The sequence below is a fragment of the Macrosteles quadrilineatus genome, unplaced genomic scaffold (genome assembly GCF_028750875.1).
Source record: "Macrosteles quadrilineatus isolate MER2022 unplaced genomic scaffold, UCM_ALF_1.0 Scaffold_47__1_contigs__length_942521, whole genome shotgun sequence".
Classification (NCBI taxonomy): domain Eukaryota; kingdom Metazoa; phylum Arthropoda; class Insecta; order Hemiptera; family Cicadellidae; genus Macrosteles; species Macrosteles quadrilineatus.
In genome coordinates, this window is record NW_026542640.1 from 196953 (window position 1) to 211079 (window position 14127).

Sequence of the window (14127 nt, forward strand, 5' to 3'; positions counted from 1 at the left end):
TAGAGGGGGACAAAAGTGGTTGTCTTGACACATTAACTAGGATGTACAGTCACGCCACACGTAAACAGCTCATTTACTCATGTGGCCATAAAGAGAGTCGAATAACGTGGAAGGTCAGTTGATCTAAACTCTACTATAAAATATTTCAATATTTTCTGCATTTTGAGCCTTAGTTATTGTTATGTCATAACTTGTCAACATATGAAGGGAATTAACACTAAACAAACTAACTAAACGTAACTACAAAAAATATGACATATTATTATACATGTTTAAATAATGCTCCTTGTACGCTATAATTTCTTTCACAACCAGAAGTTTAATATTATTAATAGCTCAACAGATAGGATTTTTTTCTAATACATTAATTTTATCATTAATCTAATCGCTCAATAGATTTACACTTTTTCTTATACATTAACTTTTTTTTACTTTAATGAAAATGATTTACAAAAAATTTTAAGGGTCATCATACTCAGGTATTCCTTGCTATACATGGACAAATTCAGACAAAGTTCTATGGAAAGCAAAACCGTATAAAGCAAGGACAATTTTTAGACTGTTGCAGCCTTGTAGCAAAGCATTATTAAGATTCCACTAATATCTGAAATGGAGCTCCTTACTTTACAATAATTGTATTTAAATAAAATTACAAAGAGATTAAGAAAAGTACTTAATAAGAGGGCTATTTTTTTTTTTTTTTACTTCTGATTGTTCAGTACAGAATCTAGGCTAGTGGCAGGAAATGGATGGACTCCATTCACACACAAAACCATCACTCATAAAAGGCATTCTAGTGTTAAGAAGAAAAATCCACTTTGGTAAGAGCATCAGTAATAGCAGATATCTTTATGTCCCCCCCACGCTCCACGCAAGCTACCTCTCCTCCTCATATAGGGGTAGTGGATTTTTATCCCCCTGGAATTTTACCACCTGGGCAAACGTGACGTCACAAACCAGGGGGTAAAATTCCGGCCGCGAACTTTTGAGTTTCGCGACATCAGCTCGATAGATTAAACGCGGAATTAAACATATATTTTCACGGTTGTGAATTTAATCAGAACACATAAAATTATAAAAACCTAGAGTGTACGGCCTGGATTTTTACCCCCGGAATTTTACCCCCGGAATTTTACCCCCCGGAATTTTACCCCCAGAATTTTACCCCCGGATTTTTACCCCCGGAATTTTACCCCCCGGAATTTTACCCCCCGGAATTTTACCCCCTGGCCAGATATATAAATTAGTGAGAATGATTAATTATCTTCATTCTGTTTTAATTTAAAGCAAACATTTTATTATTAAGTAGCCTACTGTATATTAATTTATTTGTAACATTAACTAATTGAACAAGTTTTTAATTTTAATTTTGAGATTCTAGTATTAGGATTCGATCTTTTAAGCCAACAGTTGGTTAATATGACGTATAAAAAATCAACTGAATGATAATTGTTTCGAACATTTCTTTACAAAATAAATAAAGATTGGCTACTAAATAATAAAATGATTACAATTAATTAAAAACATAAATAAGAAAATCAATCATTCAATTTCTAAAATCAGCCAGGGGGTAAAATTCCAGGGGGTAAAATTCCGGGGGTAAAAATCCGGGGGTGAAATTCCGGGGGTAAAATTCCGGGGGTAAAAATCCGGCCCGTACATCTTTAGTTGTCTAAACGCTAGTTATATGGACAGGGGGTAAAATTCCGGTTTTTATCGCTAATCTAATTAATCACGCTCTGGCTATTTTCATTAGACTTCCAAATCCGGGGGGGGGGGGGGGGGGTAAAATTCCGGCCGCGAACAAACTTTTGGCCACTCAGGTTCCTACGTCATAGTGACGTCAGCTTTGCCCAGGGGGTAAAATTCCAGGGGGATAAAATTCCGTCGACCCCTCATATGAACTTAAAAATGTAACATATCTTTCAACCTCTGTTAAAATGTCCAGTTTCATTTTGTCAGAATTTTCTCTGTCGTCTTCATTTTACTTACTACCACTTTTATCATTGAAGGGGGTTCCTGAAATTTCTAACTTTTCCATTCACCCGAAAAAATCACCTTTTTGCATACCTTTTACTTTTGATGCGCTTAAATCATAAGATTTAAAAGTTAAAACTTCACCACTTATTATGGGAACCAGTACACAAGACAGCTGAGTGTTTAACACTTTTTAACAAATTCCACAGGAATATTTAGCCATAATCCTCCATTAAAAACCAATTGAACAAGAAATAATTGCTAGTTAATTGGTTTTAAGTAGTAGTGCAAAGTATAACTTATAAAAAATATCATTTATAAAAAGTACAAAACTGTTCAGATGAAATTTTAATTTATTATGAGTGTGCAGTGCAGCAATAGTGGAGTGTGTATGTAGTATGGGAGGTTAGCCCCTCGTCTAAACTGAACAATCAGAGGTTGACAAAAAACTGTCCAGTGTCCACTAAGGACTACCAGTACTCAGTAAACTTGAGAATAAAGCAATAATTCAAACAAAGTATCTTGTAATTTATTTGTTTCCAAAACTAGGAATGCTCTATTGTAAAAATGTTTAGAGATGCTTTGGTAAAGTGATACAATATTTACCTTGGTTGCCATTTTGCTCCTCGTAGTAATCATTGTTTTCTCCAACCTCCAGACAAACCTTTGTGTGACTCCTAGTGTCTTCGTCTTTGACTGACCTAAACAAAGATAACATTGAAATAACAAACAATATCGTGGTCGTACCAAATCGATTTTCAGCTGTTGAAATATATAACATTACGATTACACAAAGACTTGTGCCCAAGAAAAATTTCATAAGAGTTAAACATGCTCACCATGCATACTTGTTGTAATGATCTAAAATATGCACTTACATCAGAATCCATCATTTCAAGAGAAAAAAAGGAAGAGAGCATTTGTAGAAATATTATTCTGAAAATTACTGCCTTTCTGGGGAAATCTAAAACCCAACGTGAAATTTCTTACATTTCTTCAGTTTCCTCATCCAGATTATCCTTGTAACTTCCTCTTTCTTCGTCACTTCCGAGTTCCTCTCCCTCCCCATCCATCTGTGAACCTTGCTCTTGATTCTCTTCCATTTGTTCTTCTTCTTGTTTCTCTGCCTAAAAAGAGCATTAATATTAAAGAATCTGGTTTGTCTTTATTTTACATTAATATTTGCGTTTGGATAAGAATATAGAATTTAACACATAGAAATGACAGTACAATAAAATACATTTTATATTTGTTCAAAATTTATTTTTTTAGCTCTTTATAAAAGGCAGGATTTAAACTGTTATGGGACTTGTTCCGGATGGAAATTTTGTGATAATACTTAATTATTGTGATCATGATGTCACTGCGGTTATTGGAGATAATCATAATGTCAATTCTGATTTTGAGATTTTATAATTTTTCATTTGTTAATTTCATTACAATTTCTATCACTACATAGGATTGACAATAATATATTTCCTAACACACACACACGATTTTGAGAGGAACAAAAAAATCCTGTCCCTAACTTAAGAACCATGTATTTTGCATACAGTTGATAATAAAGGTTGTTTTTTTTTTACGCAATCCAGATTAAAAGTACTGTGAGACACATTTTAATGATGTACCTAATAAATCAACTACTATTAACATAATACGAATTTAAGGATATCGGATCTGTAAAAAAAATATATATATCTAAAATGTATACTTTATTTGAGCTTGTGGAAACATCATGTTGAGTCTTATCATTTACAATAAATTCCCAATGACACTAAACATCATGGATAACTATGAAACCATGCATGTCAACTGATCGGCAATGAAGTAAAGAAAACAGGGATACCAACATGCAAGCTTGTTTTGACAAAAAATGTGTCTCCCAGTACTTTTAATATGGATTGCAATAAAAAAAAACTATGTACAATTTACTATAACAATTTAAAAAAATGTATTCTGAGAAAGTGTCACACAAACATAGCTTACTTCTTCATCAGCTTCTTTCTCTATTGCTGTCAGTGATTCAGCATCTGCCAGATTGTCTACAGCAATGGCCAAGAAGACGTTTAGTAGAATATCTTCAATAGAAGTTAAGGAAACCATCAACAAGGAAATCCAGCTTTCATAGCAGGCTTATACTTAGGATTAGAGGATTACTTCATCTATTGAAAAAGAACTGTGGCAATTACCAAATCCTTACAATAGTGCAAAATTTATCTATGTAATTTATACATTTTTCTATTCTAACCTGAAACTCTACAATTTGACAAGTCCAATTTGGATATAATGATTCTGTAAACCACTTGAAAATGCCATATTAGGCAAAACATATGTAGTGGATAAAAACACTAAATGTGAACTGTAATTCAAGGTATGTAAATAGTTTAGTGAAAATGTTTGTTTATAATCTGAATGAAAACATTAGAGACATTTAGAATTAGTCTTGGGTGCCAACTGTATGGGCCCAAGGAGTCAAGCTCTCCCTTAGGCCCCTGTTACCCTAAGGTGGCTAGCTACATCACTGGCCACGTGGCTAGCTACAGGTGCAAGTGTTACACTGAATCAAATGGAATCCTGTTACACTACAGCACTACAGTGGCTGGTGACGTGTACAAAAATGAGCGACTGGGTGGCTAAAACAGCCAAGTGCACGGTGGCTGTTTTTAACGATACAGTCACTAGCCTCCCGGCCCGTGGCTGCTCCGAGCTGTGGAAGTGTACTTTTTAACATTTTGTTATATGGTAGCCTGTTACACTACAGTGGCTGGCGACATGGCTAGCTACCCATTTTGGCGCACACTAGAATCCTGCTCTTTGGGATTGTACTATAGAACGTGCACTGTTCTTTTCCCTCTTCTTATTTTATTTAGAAGGAGAGCTAGTAACAACATGTACTCACTGTTTGATAGCATCATTACGACTAGAAAACTGAACTGCGTTGAACAGACTGTTGGCTAGGTGACCGGCGATGTGGCCAGCGTGCCAGACTCTGGCCATGTGGCTAGCAACGTGGCTAACCACCGTAGTATAACAGGGGCCTTACCGAAGTTTTAAGGGAAGAGAGATACACTTGTACCATAAACACATATAGATTTCAAAAAAACCATTTACACATTTTGAAATGTTATTGTTTATATTATTATTTAGAAGTGGGACCTAAAACACCAACTGGGTTTTAAACCTAGAATAGAGGAAAAAACCTAAAACAAGTGATGGCTTTACCTCACAATTGTATTTATTAAACATATTTGCCTTGATATATTCTCGTGAAAAATAATAGTTCTTGACATTTCAAAAAACATAACACTAGATTGTGATTTGGAACGACATGACCGAACAATATGTCAACGAACTTTTGGCATTTACTTCAATTTTTTTCAATGAACATTCACAATTTTTAAGCCTTACTGCTCACAAGTGGGGGTCAAATTCCCAGGGCTTTAGTAAAAACCCGAGATTTTGGGATTTTTCCAAGGCGATCCCGGAATAAATCCTGGAATCATATTATTTTATGATTTTAACTTTTTTACTATTTAAAAAAGTGTGAAACCCCTTTGCAATTTAACACAATTTTGCTGTCTTTCTAAGTAAAAAATATTATCACACAGAACTTTAATCACCTTTCTTTCTTATTTAAAGTGTATAAGTCATTCTAGAATTTATAATTAGCTATATACAAAAAGAAAATACAAGCAACGACACTCGCATGTAAAACACCACACTCAGCACTAAACTCGCTAAATTGCACAGCTGAATACTTCAACTACTGGGGAAACTAAAATAGTAACATGGAACCTGCGATATGAAAATAAAATAAATTTTCGTATAAATTAAAATAAAATGAAAATAAATAAAACTATATACTCAGTTCAGAACTTGATCTCCAAAACCTAGTTTCTGTAGTTCTGGACTAAATCTTGTGATTATTTCTAGTTTAGAACTAGAGATAATTCATAACTCCGAAACCCGCTCTTTAACCCAAATATTGCTTCTCAGTTCAATAAAAAATATAAGAATAAATAAACCTAGATAATATGGGGAGAAACAGCAGCAAAAATTGTTTGTGGACTGCAATAGTAGTTTACGCAACGATTGCGTTAAGTGAGTCTTTACGACACGAGTAGAAAATTTAAGGCACGAGCCTTGGCGAGTGCCTTAAAAACTTCTACGAGTGTCGTAAAGACTATTAACGCGAGTTGCGTACACTACTTTACCTACGACCGTTTTTTAATTACTATCAATCTGGATTTAATTACTTACAATCACTAATGATAACTTTTTAGAGAGGTTATGTTTTCGTGTATTGTCATTGCCACTGAAAGTGATGCAACGACTTGTTGTATAATCAGCTGATTTCCTGTAATTACGTGTTTGTTAAACTTCGTTAAATATTACATTGCTAGCAGCATTCTTACCATAAATAATATTGTATCAGGTACAATTCGGCAAATATTTCATTTATTTTTGGACTTCCACCAACTTAATTAAGAATACGCGAGTATCAACATGAACAAGTCGGATCAACAATTAAATTGGTCAACTGATCAGCTGATCCGCTGATTAGTTGACGTTCGAAGCATTACAATTTTAATTCTTTTCTCTCAATACTTGAACCTCATTGGTTCGTTACCTGTGTGGATATGAGAAAACTATGCGGATATGAAATGAAACTATGCGGATATGAAAGTAAACAGCTGTAAAGTGAAACTTTTCAATTCTAAGAACTGGACTGAAATGGCTACTTTAAAAAACGGTCGTAGGTAATAGTTATTTGTGCAACTAGTGAGAAAAGTGAGCAATTGACTCACTCGAGAGAAATCCTTACTCACGAGCCGTAGGCGAGTGAGGAATGGTTTCTCGAGTGAGGCAATTGTACTTTGAACTCGAGTTGCACATTATACTTTTCCTACAGTTACCATAAAACCATAATTTATTACCATAATTTATGAAGAAACATAACCTATTTTTGCACAGTGAACTTTTAATATAACATTTAATGTGAAGTGACAAATACAACAGTACATCAGCTGACCAGCTGATTTACAGCCAGTGCTGCCAACGTATTTCGCGCGCATACGACGTTGCCTGCATGTTACGCGCTCACTATTTCTTACCTTCACGTTGCAAATCTGGAGTGAGACAAAGTAATTAGAGTGAGACAATGTTAACATTGTCTCACTGATGAGCGAATTGGCCACTTTGCTTTCTCAAATCAGTGAGAGAACATGTATATTGTTAGGTAACTGTAGGAAAAATAATTTATGATACACATAACAAATCATGTGCTTACACACCCATAGTTTAATCCAATTACAAAGATAAAATTATAGACCCTAAATACAAGCAATCTTGTTGTTGTTGTTGTTGTTGGTGTGTTTATAGTAAATGTTTTATGCTTTCTGCTTCTGATATTATTATGAAAATAATACTTCAACTATTACCGATTGTCACGTTACGTTTGTTATATCAATTGCATTATTTGCGTTTCATACTTTGCCAAGATTTTAGACCTGAAGAGAAATATTGTAGTATAAATAATTCAGGAATAAAATATATCCATACCATTGTTTGCCAATGTTAAAGGATACAGTTACCACAGATGAACAGAATGATGAAGTAAATACAGGCCAAGATGCCAAATCCTCCGACACCGTGATATGCCTGGATTCCGTCGTACATCACTGCGTTCCAATCTTCACCAGTCAATATCTAAAAAAGGACTGATTTAACAACTAGATATAATAAATATATAACTTTTAAAAAAGTTTGCAAAAGAGCAAAGATAGGAATAAAATAAATAAAATATGTCTTCAAACACTATCTGATATATTGTATTTAAAATTATACTGTAAACATTTACAAGACGGTAAACAAATGTAAAAATGTTACAATTACGAACAGTTTTAACTAGTCATTATGTTTAACATAAAGCCGCATTTAGACCGGAGTTATTAACAAATATGAAATATTAAAATTAGCAACTTTTGAATATTATTAACATTTTATTTTGGTTTGTCACTTTTGTTATTAATATTTTTCTACTTCCACGTCAGTTTACACGACAATGTCACGTGAGTACTGAGTAGGATGTGTTTCTTGCTGCGGCTGCCTGTTTGATTAAGGCAAGAACTAAATATACTGTAGTGGAAGTGACATGTCTCAAGATTTAAAAGATGATGACATAGACTAACTCCTTTGTCGAGTGAGTTAGGGTGTGACGGGAGTTTCAAGAACTTCCTACAAATGGCTATTTTGACTTTGAATTTTTGATTCAAATGTTGGGTCACCAAATTTCCAAACAGGCACAAACTATCGGAAAGCAATACTGTAACAGTTAAGGAAAAGTTAGCAATGACATTGGGTTTAATAACACGGTTTAAGGTCCAATCAGAGACTCGAATTGGGCCTGACCAAAAATGATGATAAGATGACTACTACTTTATTCATAACACTTCCAGTTTTCTGAAAAGAGTCAACTGAAGCAATCATTGCGTTGCGATCAGGAAGCTGTTAAAATAAGTTACATAGTTTGATTCTTACCTGAAATACTGTCAACAAGCTCTGCCAAAAACTGTCAAAGTTTTGGCGAGGCTTATCATCTACAGCACCTTCAAAATTGAACTTTCCTCCAAAAACTTGCATCCCCAGTAGAGCAAAAATAACAATAAATAGGAACAATAGAAGCAGCAGAGACGCAATGGATTGGATTGAATTCAACAGCGATGCGACCAAATTTGATAGAGATCTCCAGTACCTGCAAAAGAGTAATAAGTAAATGGTATTCAAGTGTTAAAATATTTTACCTACGACCGTTTTTTAAGAGTTAACAAAAAATTACTTTTTAACTATTTAACAACATTATTAAAATTTTGCAATATGTTATCTCACCAAATAAGTGTTCATAATGATGTTCTCTAGCTTAAAAACAAAACGTTCAGTTTACTGGCCAGTGGGTAAGAAGGTTCCTGAAAACAATTTCCAGGGATTCCTAAATGCCGTTACGTGCCATAAATTAGTTTTACATCAGTTGGTTTACTCCAACGATCACATAAGACCGGTTATATGCACGCCTATCCAATTAACATTCTAGCAACCGAAGCACAGATGGCCATCTTGCCCAAGGATAGAAGCGCTAGTTGTTGATAAAAACGGCGCAAAAACTCAATGTTCCGCTTCCACATAACTCAGCATCTAGCCTATTTAGAGTAAAGGCATATGGTTGAATCTTTGAGTTACAAATTTGCAGTCACTGAATTCTTGAATAATATTTGTTCTGATTAAAGGCTTAAAAAGTAATATTTTCTATTTTAAATACTCAAGTAAAATCGGTTTATTTATATGAGTTTTGAAATGTGACATGAAAACGTTTAACAGCTGCTATTTTTTTTAGTTTTTGGTCAGGTAAGTTAAAAAACGGTGAATTTTGTTGATAAAGAGTAAAATTTTCTAAACCATATTAAAAAATGTTGTAACTGATGTAGTTTGGCTTTAGTTTGAGTTATATAAGAGGGGTCGTAGTTAAAGGAATATTCATAATGCAAAGCCATATTTTCACACATATTATTGAATATTGATATAAATTCAGATTTCATTAGTACTGGTCCGCCACTAAGGCTCATCACGACTGGCAGCCGCCATCTTGATACAGACTACTGAAATATCATTGCTTCTTGGCACGGCCAATGTGCTCCATCTTAGTCTTATGTGATCTTTGGTTTTCCAGACAGAGGGATTATCATTAGTCACAGTACACACTCAGTTAACCAACGGAATGCAAGTTCTAAAAGTTAACGTTGTCAATACCTTGAGTGGGACTAAGTAAGCAAGTAAACATTGAATTATATTTATAGGACAAAAGTCACATTGTGCAACGTCCAAACGTTTATTTCAGTTTTACAAGAACAGAGAGATGGAGATGACAAAGGGTCAAAATCACGAATTGAACAAACATTTTCTGAAAGGGTTCTAAAAAAACTCACTGAAGTTTGATACAGCCTAAGACAAAAGAGTATGGATTATGAGCAGTAGGGCCTAAAAAGGACTAACAAACAACATCACACTTTTCTTTTGTACTGGCTATGCAACAAGAAAGATGTGTGGATACTGCTGACCAACACTAGACAAACCCAGGTGAGAGTCTCTGTTTGTTTGGATCTGAGGAGGGAGCCATCAAGGAACAGTGCCATCACACATCAATGATTTCCAGATTAAGCCAAGCTTAGATACAAAAGATCTTTATAAACATCTGTGAATTTGTGTTGGTTCAGAAAAAATAGTACTTAGAGGAAACAAATACTTATCCATTTTCAACCCATATAGAAGCAGAGAAAAACCAATTAATTTACCAATTCTCTTTTTTTTTTTTTTTGTCCTAGGACGCTAGGCACGAGCCTGGGATTGTTTTTCACATTACTTCAGGCTAGACCTAGGGGTTGCGGCATTATCACTTAGATAAATCCATTGGTGACTTGGGGGGGATCGAACCCGGGACCTACCTCACAGTATGAAAATCACATTTTGAGTTTACATTATATTATAACAATATATCCCATTCATTTATCCTACAGAAAACAGCTAAATGAAGTGAAATGGTCCATAACAAGTTCATAACTTGATACAAAACTCTATAATTTATTAAAGCTAAATTGAGTTGGTCTAATCACATTATAAGGTGTTTTTATGCTATGCTTAACACGTTCGCTGCTGCCCATCAAATGGCAGGCTCCAGTGCGGCGCAGCCCGCAGCGTCGAACAAACCCGATTGCCGGGCTATTGGCTTTCATATTTCGGTATGACGAATATAAAATAACGTGTGGTGATGTCCTGTTTTGTAGTTTGCTAAACACCCACAGTAGATGCCATTATTTTACAATAAAACAAAATTAATATAGCACAAAATTACAGTAAACAAACGTAATGAGTAAGTCAAAATCCACCAGGTATAGTTTCGGAATGAGTAACAATAATTACAAATGGATTGCACCACAAAACTGCCACTGTCATACACGAAGCACGGACAAAAATACTCCGACCTACACCGGAGTGCGGCTGTACTCAAACGGAATAAGTTTGGCGGGTGCACATTACCGCCCGGGCGGCGCGCCGCAGCGTGGCGGAGCGCGGAGCTACCGCCCGGGCGGTAGTCCGCAGCGAACGTGTTAAAAACCTTATCTTATGCTATGTACATTACACATTATGTTATGCTTTATACAAGTTCCTTCTAAGTAAATTTATCTAATTTTAAAATAGACGTGAACCAATGCAGATAAATGTTAAAAGTAAATATGTTTGAAAATATGAACATGGATTAATTTGAGGAGTTGGCTTGTACCATAGACAAAGAGAATTAAATATAGACTATCAGCCTTGCTGTGGTTACCATGGTTACCATAGGTTCCGGCGCACACCGCTGTAGTTTACGTAGCGCGTACGCCGTAACTACATGGCGCTCCAAGCGGTAGGCACCAGAACCTATGGTAACCGCAGCACAGCTGACGGTCTATATTTAATTCTTTTTGTCTATGCTTGTACCCTTATCCTCATTCCAAATCTGGGTTTGTTTGTATAACATTTAAAAATTGAAACATATAGACCATATATTTAAATTGTACCCCAAATTTTGAACAAATTCAGAAAAAGGGGTATTCAAACTACAGTAATGACGTAGCAAAAGATTCATGACACCAAATAAAAACCCCAAAATTATCTTGAAATATCTGTCCTTGGAGGTAAATCCTACAAACATTTAATTGGATATATATATATAATTTATTTATAAGATAATTTAAGGAGTTTAGATTAAAGTTTTTTTGTTGAAATTTAATGAAATATGGATTTAAGAGGTTATTACAAAAACACAAAATGTTTTCAGCACTTAAGACACCGATTATTTATTTTTTTAATAATACAGGCTTAGTAAAAAATGTTTAAGTAATGAATTCTTCTAAAAAGTGTAATTTTCAAATTTAGTTAGGTGATAAAAAATTAAAATACACAAAACGATAATAACAGAAAATGCTTCATATACTGTACCTTGATATTAACCTAATAGTAGTTTCAAGATTTTTCTAATGTCAAACAAATAGTTCTACAAATTTTTACAACAATTAATTTACAAACACAAATTACTTACTTGGTTACTTTAAAAACCCTGAGCAATCGTACACAACGCAAAACAGATACACCTAAAGGTGGCATCCAATGTGTTCTTGTTAAAACCATTTCTGAAATGCTTCCAATAACGACAAAACAATCAAAACGATTGAATAATGAAACAAAATATCCCTGAAACAAAGGAAAATTTGTTATTCGATGCTACTTTTAAATCCATGGTTTCTTTTAAAGTAGGTACATTTAATTGGAAAACTATACATTTTAACACCAAAACATAGAATATATTTTTAATAAAACAGTTTATTTATGACAATTTTATTTTTATTTAGGTTTTATTTTAATCATGAGTTGTTACTTTATTCAATTGAATCAATTGATACACTTAATTTAAAATGTGTAAATATTCATGTTCTTACAATAAATCTTTTAATACCAATGTCATATTACACTGGGAACCAAGCTTAAGGAACCTTCTATGGTTTGGTTATCTTACCTAGTGTAATGACATTTTCAATCAAACTAAGAATGTAATTTGTTTAAAATATGGTGTCAATAATAAATTAACAATCTTACCTGAAACCCTAAACTGTACATTTTTAAAAGCATCTCCAATGTGAAGAGGGCAATGAAAAACATATTTGTTGCCTCTGAAAAATAAAAGCAATAAGAGAGAGGAATGTAAAGATAACAATTTTCATGCAAAGACTACATTTCTTAAATAAGTAAATTGGAATTCCTGAAGTTTATTTTCTAATGAAATAGCACTCTCAATCTGGCACCTACAACACCTACCTTATTGGACGCAAGCTTGCACAATTATTTTGGTTGCGCACGCATGCACAAGCGTAATTCTGCAGTAAAACAGATCTATAAGTAAAACAGCGTAATGATGCACCTATAATCAAAATCTGACTGAGATCAACAGAAACAAGTGGTGACTTGTCCATTGCTGCTCACACTGTCCGCCACCAGCAAGTGCATGTTTGCGCAAGCTTGCTCAGACTCTGCACCGAAACAAAGATATTTGTTTCGTAGTTGCAAGCGTGCGCAAATGGCAGAATCTCAGTTCAGAGGTCAGTTGATTCCTGAACATTGGGTAGAGTAGAAGTGACGTGCTGTACTATGGATAGGGAAATTCTTGCCTGAAAAATTTGATTTCCTGCTTAGTATAGGTTTTTTATTGTCCAGTGTAATAGAAAGTCTCTGGTGTCATTTTGAAGTACCAGAAAATCTTGTAAGGTTGCCTTAGCAAGTCGTTGAAAGATTAGTGCATACTCTCCATCTTGCTCTCTGTCCACAAAATACTCGTTTTCAACTCGTCCCTAATATCTTGTTCATCCATGATAAAAACTCCTTAATAACACTTTCTAAAACAATGTCCTAGTCATCTAACACCACAATTTTAACTGACCTGATTATAGTAATTAGTAATTGCAACTCCTTGCTTTCAGTGTGAGCACATCGCTGTTCACGTAAGCTAGCGCACACATGCGCCACCAAATTTCTTGTGCAAGCGTGTGTCCAATGTGATCCTAGCCTTATAGATATGGGTCAACTAAATACTCCTCTCTTCTAAATGATGAGATAAAGAATGACATATAGGCCTCTACTGTTATATTGGGACTACAATCAAATATGCCAAAAACTGTATCTTTCAAGATAATTGATTAAGCTGGGGTTACAACATAGACACAGGCCCACTTTTATAAACGGGCAGACTGGGCATATGCCCAGGGGCGCCGGTGGTTGGGGGGCGCCCAGGGCGCGCCCTGAACCTCCGCCCGCACTAGGAAAAATAGGGTTTTATCAGCCGGGATTTCAAAAATAAAATGGGTGATTTCATCTTGTAGTTAAGTGATTTTCCCTCATTGCAAAAGTAAATAAATACAACAAAATTGAAAATACTCGACATTCAGGTTATAGGCCTACCTCGTGTAGTCAGGGAAAGGCAGGTAGCAGTGTGAACCGGGCGCACTCACTATACTATCAGAGGCAGGGCAGTAGGCCTGCATGGAGGAAGGAAATACCCTCCACAAA

The 14127-nt window shown here is 34.8% G+C and overlaps 1 protein-coding gene across 13 annotated transcripts in view; it reads right to left on the reverse strand.

Annotated features, from left to right (window-relative positions):
• Positions 1–14127, reverse strand: part of LOC129005959 (muscle calcium channel subunit alpha-1-like) — a 332295-nt gene that overhangs the window by 139437 nt on the left and 178731 nt on the right. For all 13 annotated transcript variants that reach the window (XR_008491886.1, XM_054435029.1, XM_054435032.1 and 10 more), the window contains exons 12-18: positions 12664–12737; positions 12110–12261; positions 8518–8731; positions 7566–7686; positions 3964–4055; positions 2968–3104; positions 2584–2678 (exon numbers count right to left, since the gene is read on the reverse strand). Coding sequence is in view for 12 of the 13 variants with exons in the window: in XM_054435029.1 (XP_054291004.1) it covers positions 2584–2678; positions 2968–3104; positions 3964–4055; positions 7566–7686; positions 8518–8731; positions 12110–12261; positions 12664–12737 (885 nt within the window). In the remaining variant the exon portion in view is untranslated. The remainder of the gene's footprint in view (positions 1–2583; positions 2679–2967; positions 3105–3963; positions 4056–7565; positions 7687–8517; positions 8732–12109; positions 12262–12663; positions 12738–14127) is intronic.